The sequence below is a fragment of the Bos indicus genome, chromosome 14, assembly GCF_029378745.1.
Source record: "Bos indicus isolate NIAB-ARS_2022 breed Sahiwal x Tharparkar chromosome 14, NIAB-ARS_B.indTharparkar_mat_pri_1.0, whole genome shotgun sequence".
NCBI lineage: Eukaryota > Metazoa > Chordata > Mammalia > Artiodactyla > Bovidae > Bos > Bos indicus.
In genome coordinates, this window is record NC_091773.1 from 23,668,933 (window position 1) to 23,689,621 (window position 20,689).

Here is a 20,689-nt window from a genome sequence, read left to right on the forward strand (position 1 = left end):
CTGAAGCCATCTGAAGGCAGACCTCCCTTTTCCTGGGAGAATGGGTTTTTTCTCTTATGGCCTCCAACTGATGAGATGAGGCCCACCCACATTATGGAGGGCAGTCTGTTTTATTTAAAGTCAGCTGACTATAAATGTTAATCACGTCTAACAAAGAACCTCCACAGCAACAGCTAGACCAGTGCTTGACTAGACCAGGCATCCAGTCTGGGCACCACAGCCAAGCCGAGTGGACACAGAAAATTAACCATCACGCTAGTCAGGAGTCAAACATCTTCAGTAGACAGATTTATTATTGACCTCTGTGTTGAATAGAAAGCAGGTGAAGTTGAGACATTCTGGGCTTGGTTGTTTTTAGTTTTAGTCTGAAACCGCCAATATTTGATCATTTTTGATCTACAAAAAAGGGTAACTGGGTACAACTCAATACAGCATTTACACCTTCCCACTGTTGTAATGATGGTGTCATCTTCATTGCAACGGTTCATCAGGAAACCAGCCTCTTTCTGTAAAGCTGACTCCTTGGGAACAGCCCAGGACTTCGCATGAAAAGGTGCCTTCTGCTTAAGAAATGCTCATTTAAGGAAAAGTGGCAGCAAAACCTCAGGCTGTCTTTAGTCAGACTGAAGTTTTCCTCCCCTTAATGATAAATCATCAGTACTAACTTTTCATCTAACAAAAACCTGCATGAAGAAGTCTTTTAGCCCCACTGGATCTATGGTGCAATGCTTATGCTTAATGCTTTGCTTAAACTGCACTTCTAATTGCTTTTCCATAAGGGAGAATACACCTTAAGTGAATTAACCCCAAACATCCTTTTTCAGAGTATTCTGACTATAAAAAGCAATAGCATTTTCCCTTCTATAAATAGTCCTTAAAATATTTCATATGCGTGAATTTAAATAAAAACGTATGTAGTGTTAATGCTAAGAATCAACAAAGAAATGCTTTTAGATTTGCTGGAATTAGGTATGTGAAAAGAGGAACTGCCAAATGGGGAGTCACTGTGCATTTTCTTTACCTTTCTGAAGGTAGAGAACCTTAGGACAGGAAAGTCAAAGGTTAAGAAGCAATTTTTCCTATCATAATGAAAGAGGTGCTATGAGAAATCCAAAAAAAATTTTTTTCCTGCCACTGGTTCCTGGCCAGATTATTAACTGGATTTTCAGAATTAATCTCTTTCTTTCAAAGATGCATCACTGTTTAACTGATGAATTTGAGACAAAATGACATCTGTGAGCTCATTACTCTGGTCCAGGTAAATGGTCAAGGGAGGATTTTCAGCCAAGTTTTAGACAAATAGCCCAAAGAGAACGTCTAAAAAGATAATTTACAGGACTGATGGACAGTAAGTGCCAAAGAAATACTTAATGCCCATTTTATCTCATATGAATAAAAACATGATTGCTCTATACATTCTAACAGCCTTTGGGAGATTCTTTGTTTGAATTTTCACCTGGATTAAAGTTTTGATGCACAACATTTTGACTTTTTTATTTACAATTTCTATCCTTCCTTTCAAGGTACAAAAGTTAAGACAAAACAAAAGAAACCCTAGAACTTTACATTTCAACAACCAAGTATTGTCCTAGAGGCAGCTATTAGAATCTTATATTTATCAAATGAGAAAATATTTCAAATTCAAAGGGAAAAAAATGTTATACCAAATAGAAATTTATCATCTGTTATAATTTCAGGAAGATCTACATTATCTAAAGCCATTCTATAATTTTTATTCATATATTTTTGTGGAGTTCACATATCTTTTTCTTACAGCAAACATAACACTGTAGGCCATGAGAAGCTGCAGTACTATTGTTTAATTAGCAGCAAATGAATATTTTATAACTGGGTAACTGGACAATAAATAGCCTGCTTCTTTGGATGTGGATGTTTAAAATGTAGTCTTGCTGCAGCTTCATAATGTGATTGCTATTTTACAGAGCTTATACACACACAGAAAATATGATCTTTGTCTATATTTTATACAAACACAACAGTAGTTTGTGAATACATTTTAAGTACATGATATACAGGATAAGCCACTTGATTTCCCGGTATCACAGAAGAGCGAATTTTAAATGCAATAAAAATATACAAAATGCAGCCTGGAATGCAGTTTCTCTTTTCTATTTTGACTCAAAACTTTATCATCAGAACATTTTTAGAGTACTAGTCCAAACACTTTTTCGTCAGCTAAAAATACAATTTCAGCAGTCCAGCTTATGTTCAGGCATGATGCAATCCATTTCCGAATGGATGCCCAGTTTTTGTTAAATTCAAAGGGCTGTTAGTAACGTACAGCATGTTCTTCACTCCACACCATATTATAAAGCCCATGTTTCTTTCCGAGTCACGGTCACCTTTGTGGACAAAGCTGGGTTTGTTCTGGTATAACATTTGCACGTCCAAGGTTTCCTTTTGCAAGTGCACATGAATACATTGTGGTGGGTGGTGTAAAAGTCTTGTTAAAGACAAATGAAGTCACAGTATAAAAATATATTGTACACCTTTACACCTAATGTAGTCCTTTTTTTTCCTATGGATAAAAAAAAAATACGACTGAACGAGACAGAGAAGTCTGTAGCACCATGAAGAGTTGTATCCCAAGTTACATTAGCAGCATGATCCGACAGAATATTGAAGGAGTGTTTCTGAGAAGATACACATTCATTCTGGGTCATCTGTACCACTGAAGCTTATACAATGAAGTGTTTTACACATTAGCAATAGTTCTGTCCTTTCTAAGCTAGGTAACTTATCAAAAGACACTGCCTTCCAACCTCAGAGGTTGACAATATTGCAGAAGGGCCGGGGGGTGATAGGAACGTGCCTTGCCCGTTGTGGGTCGTATCATTTGGATGTGTAAGAAAGGATCCATTTGGATGGATCAGAAGGGAGCTCTGCATGGGTTCTCAGCACAGAGCTACACAACACAGCCTAACGTGGATCTATGGGATCACCACAGACCATCTGTGTGATTGATGTGGCTGCTGACACAGCGTGAGAAAAATAAGACAAGGGCTCAACGTAGGCACTCACTTCTCAGAGGTAACAGTCTGCCATTGCTAATGAAGAATACATGACGTCTAAAAGATCTCCTCCAATGTCGCCTGGATCTCAGTAGGCTGGAAGCAACTTGGGTGAATATTTTTTTTTGTATTTTAACTTACATACTGGGAAGACAGTGTGTTTTGAGACACGTAAACCTTGTAAAAAAAATAAACCATTGTAAAACCTTATGAAAAGACACACTGATTCTGTGCAATATAGCAAATTGATAAGAAAACACTGTAAAACTGTACCTGTTTAAAATACCGTCTACCATTCTTGAACACAAAGCATTATACATCAAAGGCCTATATATCTATCCTCTAATGGCACTTGAAACAAATTATAATAAGTCTTAAAATAAAAGGCATAACCTATAAGAAAGTTTTTCTGTAAAGGTTTAGATTCGTTTTGAAAGTGCTATATCTTGTAATATGTGTAGTATAGAGGTTGACCAAGCTCTATTTTTTAAAAAAATATTGGCCTATATATGTGTATTGCTTACTAGATGAATAATCCTGAAAATATGTACTCTTTAACATTCATTATTAGCTTAATAAAGCAGTCAGCTCTGGCTCATGTTTTCAGTCAGTATATGGTTTTTAAAAACCGCTACTGTCCAAATCAACACAATATATCACTATGTTGCACAAGTGACTAAGAAGAATGAAACACAAGCAACACATCGGCAAAAATACATAGTTTGGAAGAAACACCTACATGAAATTAACAAGCTGCACAAGGAGTAGCGCGTATCAGTCAGGACATGAACAACGGAACTCGGTAACAGGGGTTTAAGATGCACGTTGTAGCAGTGACCAGTAGCTATCAAGGTGATGTTTGGGTCCATCCACGGAGAATATTGCTTATAGTGTCAGTATCCTTCCGTGCTCGTGCTTCGGTATCTGGTGACCTTAATTTGTACAAACACATGGAAGGTCAAACCGAATGAGGTTCAGTATCTTGTCTGAGGTCCAAATTCTAAACTGAAATATTTTTAACTTAGTAACAATCCCTTTATGAAAAAAAAAAAAAAAAAAAAACCCCAAGCAAAGGCACTACTAGAAATTTCGAGGATGATGATTCTGGCCACTGGAGAATGAAAACAGAATTGGCAATCATTATTTTTAATCACATCCAGTTGACATCAAAAGTGTCAATTTTCTTTTTAAGGAAAAAAAAAAAAAAGAGCCAGTTCGGTGTTACAGCCTTGTCAGACCATTGTGCAATTAAAATAAAATGAGTCTACCTCATGTTTAATAGAGATTCTCTCAAAGGGGGTTTAGTGACCACTATAGTCAGTTTAAAAAATGAATGAGCAGAATTCCCTCTTACTTGGAAGTGTGATTTCAAGTCTGTGGGAAAGCAACAGGCAAAGGGGTGTGTACACGTGAAAATAGAGTCCACAATTTCAGCCCTGGTGCCCTGGAAGGTATGCTGGGCGAGAATTAGGCTAAAAATATATATATACACCTACATGGCGCCATTCCCCATTTCCAAAATGCTTTATTTAATAAATCCTGGTACTCCCTTTTTACTTTTTTATTAGCAGTGAAATACAGCCCACGAAAAGGCCGACATCTCAGTTCGTTCATCTGACTTCTCTTTAAGCAAATTTTAGACAAAAATAAAGTAGTGCTTCCACACTTGTGATTTGTGATTTCTATTTAAAAACAGGTTTTCTATTTATTTGTGCTCTGTCACCAAAATTTTTTTTCTTTTTTCTTTTCCTCTCGACGGTGATTAAAGCAATATTGAACACTAATCATTCAACTAATGATTTAAGTAAGCAATCTGTTTCATAGAAACTAAAGCGGGCAGCAACACAGCAGAGCTAAAAGCCTACTTTGAGAGCAAACAGTCTCCTAGGCAAACGCTCAGGAGCAGTTTGAAAAATTTTTAAATGTATTTCCTTATTAACATATATAATTTTAATGCCTTTGGAACACACTTTTTTAATAAAATGTAACTTTTAATAATAAAATTTAAATACATACGTATAAAAACTACTGCTCCTGGGATTTAAAAAAACAAAAACAAATAGGAGCATGATAAAAATACTGGAGCCAAAGCTCCGTACGAGAGCAACTCTGATTCTATGAAGTGCGATACACGTGTGTGTACATATATATAATATATAGTGAAACCCCATTTACATTATTACAATTTACATCTCTCCACAAATTATACTACTCCCCAATAGTTTAAATAATGTATTATATTCAGTAATCTGCACTCATCTTTAGAACTTCTTGGTAAACATGGAAATCCGCAGTGATAGCTGGCCCTGTCAAAGGGAAGAGAACCTTCCACACAGGGCTCATGAGTGCTCAGAAATATTTTTTTTTTTTTTAAAGAGATATATACTCTTCTATAAACCCTCCCTCCTCAAACCCACCCCGACAGACAGGGTCCCCAAATAAGGTGTTAACAAGTGCTTAATAAGATATGTTTCTTAGGTTGACGCCCCAACCGATTATTAGAAAAATAGAATAATAGTTTGACCTTTGAGAAAATGTGCTGGTTGTCTAAAGTGAGGAAAGCCTGTAATAACTACTGTATTCACTGAACACCACGCTCTTGTTATTTTTCACATCACCTAAGACAGTGCTTGTTTTACTATGCTCTTCTCCCTCCGTCTGCAAATTCAGCTTCTTTGTGACGTCCCTCCCACTTTCCCAGGGACTTGTAAAAGTGGGGTTTACTGTATATACTTTTAGTCACTTAAATTTTGTGATCTTTCCTCAAATAGTTTTTGAATGCATTTAACTTTAAAGTCTCTGTCCAAAAACAGCAGGGAAAAATGAATTAACACTGAATGGAAAAAAAAAAAAACACTGAATGAGAAAGATACCACAGTGTGGGGGGTGGTGGTGGTTGGCGAGCCGGGTTGTTCTGTTTTCTGCTTTTGGTGCTCAGGGAGAGAAAACTGAATCAAAGGGAGCAAGAGTGATGTAAGTGATATGCTGTGACTTGACCCCTCATTTCCACCCTGGCAACAGGGGACGTGGTCCCCAGACAAGTCCCTAGCAGAGTGGCAGGTCTCGCACTGGTCTCTCTACTTGGGGTCTCTCACCCTACAAGATGGGACAGCCCCACCCCTGGGATAAGCACACCTGTGTTCCCCAACAGCTGTGGACTCTGGACCAATTGTGCAGTGAGAAGCCAAGGGAAGTGGCTGGCTGTCCTCGACCTACCCTCTGGCCATGAAAGATGGAGAAGATGAAAGAGATGCACCTAAAGACTGACGCTGAATACTCTTGACGCCATAAACTATTAGCATGAATGCAAGAAAGACAGCAACAAGGATAAAACGTGGCAAACATCCTGTGTACTAATTTAAGGCCAACTCTTAAGTAACATGGACTGCCGTGTCACCTTCCTAGGGGGTGTGTTTGCTACAAATACTGGTGCGCTTTGTGTCTAGACTTGTTTTTCTTATATGTGCATAAAAAAGACAGCAAACATTTGAGCCAGACAATAGCAAGTCTTCAAAATATACTGACCTGAAATTATGGTTATATCTAAGAAACATATGCTATGTCCCCAGACTGGATTCTAAATTCATTTGAAGCATTTCCTTATTAATCCATTTAGAGGCTAGTAAAATTTTTTTAAACTCTCAGGTCGTTCATGTACGTTTTAGAAAACTTACATTCTGTAGCAAAAATTTTTAAGGAGCCAAATGTCAAAAGGTAGAGCCATTGATCTCGGACAAAAATGCAAAGTTTAAGATCTAACAGTAAGTCAGAACATGGGATTTGTAAGACTTGACTGCTAATAATGGCTTTCCTATGTGAGAAATCGTCTTAAAATATGACAGTTGGCAGTGAATCAGGACAAAATACCCAGGTAAACATAGCTGAACACAAATGGTTCTGTAGCTCATTTAAAAAGCTAGTTTCTATTTTATACTGGCTTAATGAAAATTGGTACTATACAGAAGCAGAAACTGTGATACTGTCTTAAAGTAGGCACTACAACCAGAACGGTCAGCTAAGGCAGGGCTGCACGTACGTTTCGGCCATCGATGCGCACGGTGGGACTCTACTGGAAAGCCTGGTGGAAACGGGGCAGGGTTGTGCTCGTGCTCAGACTACTGGTGAAGGCTGCGGACAGCGAGTGCAGAGAGCCCAGCCCTATGGTGCTGGCAGGATCCGGCAGGTCCTGGCTCTGCGGGGGGAGCTGAGACACCGAAGAGTGTGCCTCCTCCTGGGAGTAGCTCATCCCCAGGCTCCCCACCGAGATCGGGTTATAGGGAGGGCCGTTTAATGGTATGAAATTGAACAGCTGAGAGAAATCCAATGCTGGTGTGTTCAGGGGGTCACTGATGGAGATGGAGCTTTTGGACAGGGAGAGGTCCCCCGTGCTGTCCTCCAGGGACCCGAGCTGCGGCTCCAACCCCAGTTTGGACGAGGATGCTGGAGAGTCCTGGGAGGAGGAGGGCACGCCGCCCTGCAGCTCCATCAGGTAGCTCTCAATCTCCCCCTTTAAGGGCTGTTCTTTTTCGGGAATAGAGATGGCGTATGAGGTAGAACTGAACGGGTACTTGAAGGAAAGGTGGTGGGAGGGGTGGACAGCATCCATGTCTATGGGGCACGTCATGCCCAAAGGCAGGGTGGTGATCATCTGGTGGGCAGAGCCCGAGCTCTGCACAGACTGGAACGGAGTGTTGTAGAGGTTCAGCTGCAGCGTGCTGGGGAACGGCTTGGACAGCAGCTCGCTGGAGGGCAGCGACATCACCGGGAGGAGTTCGTCCTTGATGGGCACCGACACGTTGCAGGTGAAGGGATCCAGGAAGTCCACGGGCTCCGTCTTGACCTTCAGGAGCTCCTGGTTGTGGCTCTTCTTCATGTGCCGCGTCAGGTGGTCCTTGCGCCCAAACCTCTGAGCGCAGTACTGGCAGAGGAAGTCCTTCCTTCCCGTGTGCACCACCATGTGTCGGCGGACGTCCTTGCGCGTGTAGAAGCGGCGGTCGCAGTGCTCACATGGGTGCTTCTTCTCCTTCACGCCGCCTGCCGACTTGCCCGCGTGCGACTTCAGGTGCTCTAGCAGCACGCCGGTGCTCTCGAACGTCTGCAGGCACACTTTGCAGGTGAGGTCGCCGCTCGTGGCCGCGTGCAGGGCCAGGTGCCGCTTGAAGCCCAGCTTGGTGTTGTAGCTCTTGCCGCACTCTTCGCACTTGAACGTCTCTTTGTTGGGGTCGTGTGTGTGCAGGTGGTTCTTCAGGTGGTCCTTCCGGTGAAACATTTTCTCGCAATAGTTACACTTGTGGGTTTTCTCGGGAGAGTGCGTAGCCATGTGCCTTGAACACAGACATATTCTGTCAGCATCATGGTAAGAACGGCCTGGCCTCCCTGTTCAAACGGAAGCTAAGCTGCTAGCCTAACACAGACCTGCCCTACTCACCGACACTCTCTAACTCACTACGCATCTGCTACAAAGGGTACACACCTAAACACCGCAGACCTGGAACCATCTAAGTCGCCACTTTAGTTCTCTCTGGTTTTTAGTGACTGCAAATGCAACTGAGCAAGACAGAATATACTCACGTTAACGTCCATACCCTTCTCTTGCAATTTCTTTGTACAAACGGACATTCTACGCTCGTTTAAGCATTGCATTAAAAAAGATCCAAAAGCACTAACACATAAAAGTCTGTGACTTAGAATGCTAAAACGTCTAATCTACTTAAACATTTCTCTCTGCAAGTCAGCGGAAAGAGGTGGATACAAATATATACGTTAACAATGGCTTCAAATAGCCAACATAATAGAAAATAGAATCTGAAAGACAAATAGAGTTTAATACCTTTGTAATTTGTACTTAGAAACAAAGGCTTTCGTGCAGTCTTGTTGTATGCACTTGTAGGGCCTCTCTCCTGTGTGAGAGTAGGAGTGCACCTTTAATTTCTCAACACTGTTAAAGGCCTTGTCACACAGTTGGCAAGGAAAGTTTTTTCTTGGTTTGGTTTCACCACGCTTACGTTTCCCTGAAGGGACTTTCTGGGTATCTCTTACTTCTGACAAATCACCAGGAATGACAGTGGCCATCGCAGCCTAAAGCAGGCCTTCTTGTTGGACACTTGGGAACTGCCCAACTCCACTAAATGATTTAGCTTTAGGTGGCTTCTCAAGTTTCATGTGGTCGTAAAAGAAAGCAAAAAGGGACTGGAAAAAAAAATAAGAAACAACTAGTTTGTAACTAGATTTAATTTTTAAAAGTTTTACTTGCTATGTGACGCTTTTGAATTAAAAAAGAAAGAAGAAACCATAAAATGGATTCAGCTGGTCTAATGTAATATCTTTAGGCTTCTTTTATATTTGTCAAAATACATATTAAGGCATTGCTCAGAATGAACAGTTCACAGATCCCCTGAGATCCCACCTGACAAACGTCGTACTCAGGGAGAGCAGCAGGGAACCCTTGGGAATCACCAAGACTTGACACTGAAAGTAGCATCATTAAAGCTTCACTTTTTACAAGGACCCAGAGAACATAAATCTCGCTGAGAACATAAAAATGTTTCCACGTATGTTTTAATGTCTAAAAATCCTCTTAATTTGTGCGAGGCAGCTCTAGCCACAATTTGTGTTGTAGAAGAATATAGATAATCAGCCAAAAACTCTTTTAGGCACCTTGTGAACCATTCAGTCCAGGGAAGGAGTTCTTAAGACAAGAGACACCAGAGGCCTGAAAGAGTTGAACTCATTGCCCAAGGTGAAAATCAATTCTTTACATCAGTGTCATCACACGAAGAGGGGTTTCTGACTCAAGAGTAGAAATGACTTGTCTTCAGGACAAATATGCATTCTTGAGGTGGTGAAACGTTTTGGTGTTATGTTAGGTGAGGGTCACGGCTCCCTGTCTCTTGGGTGGAAGCAATGATTTGGCTGAAGTAATTTTCCCCACTGTCTTTCACGTCATAGAAGATGCTGTTCATGGGGCACCCAGGGAGAGCGGATGACCAGATATAGGGGGCTAGTCTCTGACACACCTGTGACCTGTGAGAGTGGTAAGCACAATACTTGTGCAGGGGTACATCAGTGTGGAGGAGTCAGTTTGAAAAAGGTGGGTCAGAGTTTCAACTCATTATCAGTGCTTTGAGAAAGAAAGAATGAAATGTATATTGTGTATGGCAAAGAGCATGTCTACTTAAAAACTTACATTGATTGAAAACTTTGAAAACTTGTGGACAAGAGATAGTAAATATTATCAACTGTATTTCTCAGAGGAAGAAACCAGCTCCTCAAAGATCCATTTGATATTAAAAAGGTAAATGATTCCTCAAGTTCATGAATGCTAGTTTTTAGCAGGGTACTATATTTCTAAGAGACACAGAACTGATAATACCGGCAACCTCTTTCAAAAAGATCTGACTTTAAATTGAAAATTGGCAGGTGGCTAAATGTTATCAACTACTGATCAATTGGATTTCTCATCCTATTATATATTCAAAAAGCAATGAAAACCAGTTTCTATCACTTGTGTTTTGGCATCAGACTGACACTTGCCCTCACGAAAAGTGGATGGATTTAACCTATATTTTTGTAAAATTAAGTGTACATTGCAATTGACCCTGTTGTATTTTTAATGTAAAGACTGTCCCTAAACAGGCAAAATACAGCAATCATCTGCTCGTGTGACTAAAGAGTAAAGCATGGACGTTGAGTTAATCGGTGTCTGAGTCACACAGCCTTTCTTCTTCAGTAGGTAGGCACATCAAGGCTTTCTTTCACGCCTAAGTTTCCTCTGCAGTTTAAAAGTGACATTAACACTTTTTTTTCACACAACAGCAGGGTACAAATTCAAGTCCTCACATACTGTGGAATTATGTGAGAAATAAATATCAAAAGATATTGGAAAATAACCCACATATTTTCAAGTACAATGTGACCGTTACCAAGAAAGACCTTAGACTTGGTCATCAAAAGCCTCAAGAAGGTAAAAAGACTGAAAAAACACAGAGGGTTACTGCAGAGAAGAGAGCATTTGTACCCAGCTATTATGTGAAAACTGGATAAATCTTAATTACATTGAATTAGTGCACAGTACTTTTTGGGTAGACTATATCCTTCTACTTTTCTATGTATTAATTCTATTAATTTTTAAGAGTTTGCTATTTTGAGAAACTTCAACTAAAAATTATCTTAATTTATCTACTTAAAAATTGTAATATGTATTAGAACTACATGTAACTCTGTTCTGTATTTTCCAAGTCTCCTGTATATGTGTTATCATACTTTTCATAATTTAAAAAATAAAAAAAATTTTTTTTAAGTGACATTAACACAATTAATGCAACTGACATCACTATTGCTAACACAATGTGTTCCCTCTGGTTTTAGATTTTTCTGAATCTCAACGGCTTGTTCTTTCCCTGTTATATTTTCATTCAAGACACAGCTTCTCTGCCTCTCTCAGAAATATCTAAACAGCTATTCTGCTGTAACCAGTAAAGACAATGTAAGTTGGTATAAAGCATTCTGCCAAAGCAGGAAAAAAGAGTAATGTTGACTTTCTAACATGATGCTTTTGTGCATCTATTTAGAATGGTGTGGGAAACAAGCTGTTAAATTTTGCAACTGTTAAGTCAACATGGAATACAAAGTATCTAAACCCCCATGTATAAGTAATATCTGAAAATATTTCATAGACTGGTCATATTTTGCCATTATCATGTTAGAAGAACCCAACTATAATTGGGCCGAGAATTCCAGTTGAGAAAAACAGTTTTTAAGTTATTGAAAAGAATGTACTAAAACTGCATCATGATGCAGCAAACAATTGATCCTATGAAAATTGGCGACACTCAATATGGAGTAACACAAGAATTCTGTTATCTTTGGATGTACAGACTGAGCAATGAAGAATTGCATATTTCAAATATTACACTTTTCTAAGACCAGCTGAAATTTTTTCATGGCTAACAATATCATTTAACTCAATATACTGCAAAATTTAAATTACTTACAGTGCATTTAAAAACTATAGGATAAAGTTGTGACTCAACATTGTATAAAAACCCAAATTTATAATATGCATATCAACCAAATACTTCAAAGATACATGCATAGAACTGTAGTGATTTTTGTTCAATGCATACCTGATGATGGATGGACGAAGCCTCAGACCTTGATCTTAGCCAGTCCCATTGACTCTTCGTGGAAGAGAGCGGAATCCAGTCCTTCCCATTTTGGCCAACCTATGAAACAAAAAATAAGCATGGACTACACTCTAAACGGAACCAGTCCGTAAGTGATGGAAAACACGGGATCAGAGAATGGCGATTTCATGACACATGCTTTTTCATTCAGTACTCGGCTGAAGAGTCATGCATTAATTTTTACCAGTTGCAAATCTTTATTAGTTCTGAGCACATTTACATGACCAAATTAAGGCAGAAATGAAAAGTAAGACAGTATTACCTAGATAAATGGCATCTCGTGATGCTGAATGACCCCACACTTTTCCCCAAATTCAATTTTTTAATCCTAACTCGCCTATTCAGAGAAATGCCTGTTAGGGTGACTGTAAACCAAATGGATCAAATTTTCACGAAGCTAAACACTACTCAAGAACAGACAAGCTCGGTTCTCTCTTGGGGACAGCGCACCAGCAGCCTGAGCTCAGAACAGCGGGCTCCCTGAGGAGAGCACCTCCCAAGCTCACACTGCCCATGCTTGTGCAACACAGGCTTCTACGCTATATGTGTGTTACCTGCAATAGCCCCCACTTTATTTCCCAGGATGCTGCAAGCACTGCTGACATGTGGCAATAACCTTGCACTCCTTAGATTTCAAAAGCATGCAAGGGAAGTTAAATATAGGTTTCCTACAGGAGAAGGGGTATTTTAAGAGATCGATGTTGAAAAACCTTAAAATATCTTAAAAATGCCTATTAGTAGCAAGATCCTTAGTAGACTAAGAAGACACATTAAAAAAAATCTGCTAATAATTCCTGATTGTACAAGTAAATGTGAAAAGAACAAATAGCAGAAATGGTCAAAGAGAAGGGGAAAAAAGTAGAGAGTACAGGGCACAGAGAAATAAGTAAATCCTAAATGGTTTAAAGATAACAATTCAGGAATCATGATTATGAGAATCTGAGAAGAATATAAATCCAATACTTGAAACAAAATAAGCTTCTCCGATGACAGGTTAAATGACAATAACTTTACTTAACATTTGAAGTGAAGTGAAGTGAAAGTCACTCAGTTGTGTCCAACTCTGCGACCCCACTGACTGTAGCCTGACAGGTTCCTCTGTCCATGGGATTCTCCAGGCAAGAATACTGGAGTGGGTTGCCATTTCCTTCTCCAGGGGATCTTCCCGACCCAGGAATTGAACCTGAGTCTCCTGCATTGCAGGCAGATTCTTTACCGACTGAGTTATGAGGGAAGCCCTAAGATTCTAAACACACATTTAATTAATTTCCCCTGAAATCAAATTTTCACATACTTTAAGAATTTGATGATCTGTAGATACAATATTTAACAGAGGGCATTCAAGCATCAATACAAAAATACTACAGGTCTATGTGAAAGCATTATTCTCATAGTTTAAAAGACAAGAGAAAACAAAAATTTAGACTAATAAAGGATGCTCAACAAAGTTAAAGCAAAGGCTCCATTTTTTGGTAAAGCACAGAACATGCATAAATGGAAGAACTGAATTCTGCACTTCAAAACTGCAAAATGATAAATAAACTTGGTGAATACTTACTTGCCCAGGGCACATACTGGGTTTTTGGTAGGGCAATTAAGAATATGAAAGCCTGTGTTGCACGTTATGCTAGTTCATAATATAAATACCTTACACAGTGGAGGGTGTTTTCATCTCTATTACCTCCCTGGAACTCAATGGGTCTGAGAAGCAGATGCTTTTATCACTATGTCCATTTTAAAGTGAGAGGCCCAGAGAAGCTGAACATCTTGACAGCATGTATGTGGTCAAGAAGGGGCCAGTGTCCTATGTCGGTCTTATTCTACTGCTTTGTAGACGGGCAGGCTGGCAAACCAATGTGCAAGTGGATAAATCCTCTCATTACACTTAAAAGGCATGAAGAAATAGGAGATGGTCCTCTTTTCTCTATCAGAGCTGCCAATATGACCCCCAAACAGACACACCTTTAAGATTTAAAAAGCTTGTTTTAAATAATGACAGTTTGTAAATTTAAGGTAATTTAAATAGCAGTTAAAGTAACAAGTAGCATATCTGTCTCAGTGGATAATGATTTATAGGTAGAAACAAAAATCTAAAACCAAAGTAGCCTAGTGAAAAACAATTTTTCTTCCTTTTTTCCCCAACCAATATAAATTTTACTGCATCTCAAATACATCCATAAAATTTTTATTTATGCTTACTGTTCAATGGCATTTGTAATAAAGAAAAAATCCTTTAGAGTCAAAATAATTCAGTACAGTTTAAAATTACATCTATTTTGATTTGAAATGTTACAATAGTCTACAAATTACTCCACTTACATATTTTACACCCTGAAATAAAATAACAGACATCATTTTCATTCATTTTATCACAAAACATAATTCCAAAGTCATGGTTAATTTCCCTGAATTCAGCCTAATTATTTTGAGTTCTTATGACAGGCTAATTATTTCCTCAAACAAAGGAAACCAGAAGCTGTTTAGAGTTTATAACTATTTGGCTTGGCATAATAAACATAAATATATAGTTTCCATTCATGGATTCCTAACTAAAATGTCAACTAAAATTACCTGTGTATTCTCTTTTATACTGTTAAGAAAGTCTTTAAAAAAGCATTATGACTGAAAAGTCTGCAATGAAATTCGCACTCCAGTTTTTCTTTTTTACATATCAAAGATAGGTTACCATGCTTTTCCAAATAATTACAAAGTTCTTTGTCTTGATCTAAAGAATCATAGAGCAAGGTAGAAAACATACATATACCTATTTTAAATTACCCTAAGATGAAGTAACACTCTTCAGAATCCCTGCCCAGTTTTTGCTGGTACCAGAACAGATGTTATTTTTCCTAGGGCGACTTTGCATACACAAAAACAATAATTAAAGAGAATATAGTGTGTGCGTGCACACACACAGGTTTATTATCTCCCTGTGTTTTACATTCTGAAATGGTGACTCATGCAGAAAAATAACAAGCGAAATGAATCATACATCAGAGGGTCTACTAAAATGAATTCCTATGAGGATGCTGACAAAAGAAAAAGCTTGAATTAAAACTATTTCTGTACTTTGTACTTTAAGTTTCACAGTTCTGACAGTTGTTTCTCTGAGAGCTGTGAATTTTGACAATACTTACCTGCATCGATAACTCTTTCATATTTAAGCTAGAAGTCAAGCATATACTTTGCTAATTAAGGGCAAAAGCTATCATAATCAAAGTTTCAGTCTCCTTTATGCTAATCATAAAACTCATTAGTAAACAATTAAGAAAATGTCAACATTTGCTTAAAACATGTTTTTTATGTATAGTAAACAGGTGGGTTGGAAAAGGAAATTTACTACTAATAATTTATATGTATAAAACACGATAAAGCTTTGAATAATGTGAAAGAAATTACTAACATGATAACATAATTGAAGTCAATTCTGAGGGGCAACAGCATACTTAGAACACTTCTTTGATACGGTATGATAATGTGCAAATTTTTACAGCATTTGGTTTTTGGAGGTCTGTAAAATCCCTTATTAAGAATAACAACTTATCTTGTATGTATAAAAACCTAAAACAGAAGTAAAAATAGACTGTAGGCAGCATTGGGGCAGGAGCTGTATTAGTTGTATTCAGTGTTGTTTCCCATAAAAGGAAGTAAAATTTTTGCTGAGTGAATGAAAATAATTAAAGCAAGACAAGTGCTTTCCAGCAAGGAAGTGAACTTACAGGCTCAACCCCCATAGTAGACACAGGACAGAATGCATGTATCTAAATTCAAGTAAAAAATAATACAGTGTGGATATAATTTGGTCCAATAAACTAAACGTAAGCCACTAGAAAGGGACTTCTTAAACAGCTATTTGTAAGGTCTTAGATTAAAACAACAGTGAAGTGAAGTGAAAGTTGCTCAGTTGTGTCCGACTCTTTGCGGAATTCTCCAGGCCAGAATACTGGAGTGGGTAGCCTTTCCCTTTTCCAGGGGATCTTCCCAACCCAGGGATTGAACCCAGTAACTGCAGTTAAAACCTGTCTGAAATACAAATTTTGTTTCATAGAACAAGCATTCTCTGACTGACTTTACTGTTAAGGAGTCTATTAGTATGAGTGTATAATATCAGTTTGGTCCCCATTCATTCCTAAAGCAAATTTTTAAAGTGAAGACATGCCTGGAGCCTGTGTCCATGCCTAGCATGGAGCAGGAAGGATGGCTACATGGTTAGGCAGTTAGAGAATCTGCGATGCCACAGGACAGGATGGAGCAGGGCACATGCCCAGAAGCAGGAGACACAGCAGTGAGCAGGGCTGCGCCTGACCTGGCCTGCCAAGTTGTAACCAGGTACCCAAATGTCTCATTTTACACCCGGAATACTGATAATCACAGAACTAATCTTCCTATCTTTGATGTCGTTAATGAAAATCCTTCAACTATGAGGACGCCTTTTTGGAATTGCTTTATGTGGTATTTTCATCTTTTGAGCAATTCATTAAAAAACGGTTCTAGGACAGCCCTTCTGAAATTTACCACACGATGTAGCCCTACAGTATTTTGAAAGACTTTAACATTTAATATACAAATACTGAAAGCCGACAGAGAAGTGAAAGGAATTGCAGACCTATTTGTGCTTAAGAACCAAGAGGAAAAAGTCAATGGATTCCAAAGTGGCATCAACAAACTCCGATGTCAGTTCTCTCCTCTGCACAATGAGGATGTTCCTTTTGGGGCCACCTTGAACTTGGGTGTGGGATATTTCATTTTCTAGAGTCCCCAGAAGAAAGAATAGATGGCTGGATGAATAAAGCAAACTTATCCAAATAAATTTTATCTTTCAATTCAGAAATGTCTTCCTCGGTTAATTTATTTGGTTGTTGTGTGTATGTGTGCTTAGTTGCTCAGTCGTGTCCGACTCTTTGCGACCCCTATGGACTGTAGCCCACCAGGCTCCTCTATCCATGGGCTTTCCCAGGCAAGAATACTGGAGTGGGTGGCCGTTCCCTCCTCCAGGAGATCTTCCCCACTCAGGGATTGAACTTGGGTCTCCTGCACTGCAGGCAGATTCTTCACCATTTGGCCACCAGGGAAGCCCTTTTTTTTAACGGTTGTATATTCACATAAAAAAAAAAAAAAAAAAAACAACTAAAAACTACAGATGGGTGCTATGTTAGAGCATTTTCACTTTCTTCATCTAGACAATTAGTATTTGCAAACAGGAAATGAGCACAGTATGATGCAAAAGAGAAGCAAAGATGCCAGAGAAAGAGCGAGAGAGAGCAAAAAATCTCAAGTACACCTGAATACAGAGTTAAGATTGCTTAATCACAATTTTATTTCTAGAGGTTTTCTTTTTTTTTTTTTGCATAAAGCATTCCCAAAATAGTGGTGCTCAGGCTAGGATTATAAAGAAGGTGTCACAGGTCAGCTCAATCTGAAAACTGCACGTGTCTCAAATTGGGATGACTTGTTTCTCTGTTTTTCTTACCACTGACCCCTTAAATTCCTAGGGCAACAAGAAAAATGCTGGACACCAACTATAAAAATGTTCACACTGAAGGACCCTGAACATTTGGAGGGCTGCCTCCGTGCATAGATGGTTAACAGCCAATGCTATTAAAATGACAAATACAGCATCACCCAAGCTTCGAGTCTGACCTCCCCAAGCACGCACACTGAATCTGTCTATATGTTCAGAAAGAGTACACATTAGAACAAAAGGGGTGAGGAAACACAGTTTCACCAAGTTACAAAAGCTCATGCAGAGCATTAGTTTTAAGCCATCTCAAAGTCGGGTGCGCTGTGGATGTCAGCTTATGTTGTGGTACACAGTAAGGCACAGATGTTGTGAAGTGTGACCAAACAGCAAAAACACAAAGGAACCCACACCCAGGAAGTTTCCACCTGTGCCCTCACCCTGTCCTCCCTGTGTCTGTGTGACTGTCTGGGGGCAAAAACACTTCGATTGATTCCTACCAAGTTGAAGGTGAATAGGATTTGTTCCAGGCAAGCCTGTTAAGCCAGGGGCGGCCACTGCCCCTGCCACCAGAGGACCCCTGCCCTCCCCCAGCTGTCACAATTAGAAGAGACCTGATAATTCGATTCCTCGACCAGTTTTACTTGAGACAGGGTGAACTTTTTTCAGAATGAAGCTTTTCAGAACACTATGTCTCTGAGATTCTTATGTCTAACATGGAGGGTCAAGTCCTTGTTGAAGTGACCTGTTTCTCCCCTGGGACTGTAAATTCATCTGCAGGGAGAGACCACAGGTCACCCCCTCCACGTCCCTGGCACAATGCCAGATGCTGGATGAACATGCATGGACCACACTTGAGTCCCTTTGAGGAACTTCAGGAATCAAAGCAAGCAGGTGAACTTGTTGTGGGGCTCCTGAAATTTCAAGTGAGTTTCAAAGCAAGCTGAGAAGACAAGCCCCACAGGAGGAAGATGTTAGTTCCGCGCTGGGGTGGAGACCTAGTGAGCATTTGCAGCCATTGGGAAGCCATGGATGTGGAAAGCTGTGGAGATGTGGGCACATCCCCTCGAGGTCACCCTGTGGGTGACCCAACGGGCAGGGAGGCACCCCTGGGCGGCACTTGGTTGGCCTGGACTTTTAGAACATTTCTGCTGTTGAATGTTCAGCTCCATAGCTCTGTGAGCACATGCAACCTGTCTCCACTGTGATTTACTGTTGGGAAATGAATGGTTTTATGGGAAAGAAAAAGGAACCAGGTAAAATTTAAAAACCTTAACAGAGGATGTTCTTCATGTGATCTTCAACGGGGGGGATGATGTTGAAAATGTCATAGGTAATTTTTGACCAGTTACAGATTAAAAGAAATGAGAAGGGAGAGAATCTGTGTGAACAGAGTTGGCTAAGTAAATGAAAAAAATTTTCTTTTTCTAATTGCTCCAAAACAGCTTCATTCAAAGCAAGTGTAAAAGTTACAATGAAATAGAGGAAAAAAAAAAATCCATAACCTGTAACACTAGAAAACCATTAACATCTTTATATATAACTAAAAATATTTACAACATAGGAACAGCTATAAGTTTATTCTGACTTGATTTTTGTGCTGAGATTGGGGCATTTCAGCCAGATCAGTTTGTGGGCCTTTCATCTGATCAGAGCTCCTTCCCTGTGAACTGTGAGACCCTGCCTGGCCCTCGGCCTCTGGCCGTGTCCCCCTTTCCCAGGCATGGCCCGCCTGCTGTTGGTGCAGTTCGGGTGACTCGAGCCCATCCTCTGGCACTCGGCATGGCCATCCATGTCCTTCCCATCCCAGGACTGAGGGTCCAGGCCCCTAAACCTCCATCCTGTATTCAAGGTCTTGCTGACAAGACTTACCTGGTACCAAATCCACATGTGCCTGGATTTCCAAGTATGGCTATACTGTGATCTGAGCCACTGAGCTGCCCCTACAGGCTGCAGACTCTAGCAGCCTGACTGTGTCCTCTTTCCAAGGTCAGCGAACTGTTGCTGTTCCACCAGGATCCTTATTCTAGCATCTGCCGCATCCCACCTGGCAGGGCCAGCCCTCTCCCCACCTGCTCGGAGGTACCCGGACCCTTCCCAGTGGATAGAAAGAGATACAGTGGAAACTCTGGGTAAGACTTGGAGGAGGAAGAGTTCATCTGCGGGCTGTTTGGGGAATGTGGACAAATAAGCTTTTACAGCAGCTCTGCGTTTCGTGCACGAGACAGGGGAAAAATTGCTCGTTGCCAGGATTCCGATCCTTCTGTGAGACCGTAACTATTAATGAGGTCCTGATGAGCACGATACATTTTGATGGACCTAAGAATAGTAAGTGGCATGCTTATTATGTGGCAGGCTTTCCAAAGCTTTTAATGTCGTATCTTCTATTATGAAGAAACTGGAATAAGTAATCACTTGGAAAGCCGTGCCATATAATGATAAAAGCCACCTACCGGGGGCTCTGCTCCCAAGTCTAGCAAGGCAACCTTATTAATAGACCGTCACAGAGTGAGGCATTCTGGGTGCCAGATACGGCCAACACACCACCAAGAGGCGACCTAAAAAGAAAAGAAGAGTTAGTCTCAAGTTCCAAAAGTCACACCAGCTTGGCTAATGGCACATGAACCACAGTGCTGTTCTTATTCATTACCACTTATTCATATCTTGATACTTTAGTGGGAAATCTAGCTCAGAATCTGTTAGGAACAAATGTGAATCAAAGAAAAATATTTACAGTACATGGAAAACTGAAAAGTAAACCAATCAATATGCCTTGACTCATGCACTTTCCCCTTGAACCACCATGAAATTATCTAGGTTGTTCATGTTTTTAATTCAGTAAAAGAGTCCGCGTTTACTGCTGTTTCTCAGAATTGCTGCTTGTTTTCTTCATTTACATTTTAAACACATGCACTATTTTTGCTGTAACACGTTTTTGAGAAAAACCTTTAGGGTTGTGTATTTTGTTCCGAACAACAGGTGAGGGAGAAATCCCGACAGATGAGTGTTTCCTT

General features: G+C 39.9%; 1 protein-coding gene across 2 annotated transcripts in view; it reads right to left on the reverse strand.

The window, feature by feature from the left end:
- Positions 1 to 266: 266 nt before the first annotated feature.
- PLAG1 (PLAG1 zinc finger) overlaps positions 267 to 20,689 on the reverse strand; it is a 51,934-nt gene continuing 31,511 nt past the window's right edge. The window contains exons 2-4 of one of the 2 annotated variants that reach the window (XM_019974073.2): positions 12,158 to 12,256; positions 8,863 to 9,221; positions 267 to 8,356 (exon numbers count right to left, since the gene is read on the reverse strand). In XM_019974073.2, the coding sequence (XP_019829632.1) occupies positions 7,099 to 8,356; positions 8,863 to 9,104 (1,500 nt within the window). In that variant the 5' untranslated portion in view covers positions 9,105 to 9,221; positions 12,158 to 12,256 and the 3' untranslated portion in view covers positions 267 to 7,098. The remainder of the gene's footprint in view (positions 8,357 to 8,862; positions 9,222 to 12,157; positions 12,257 to 20,689) is intronic. The other variant, XM_019974074.2, reaches the window with a different exon arrangement.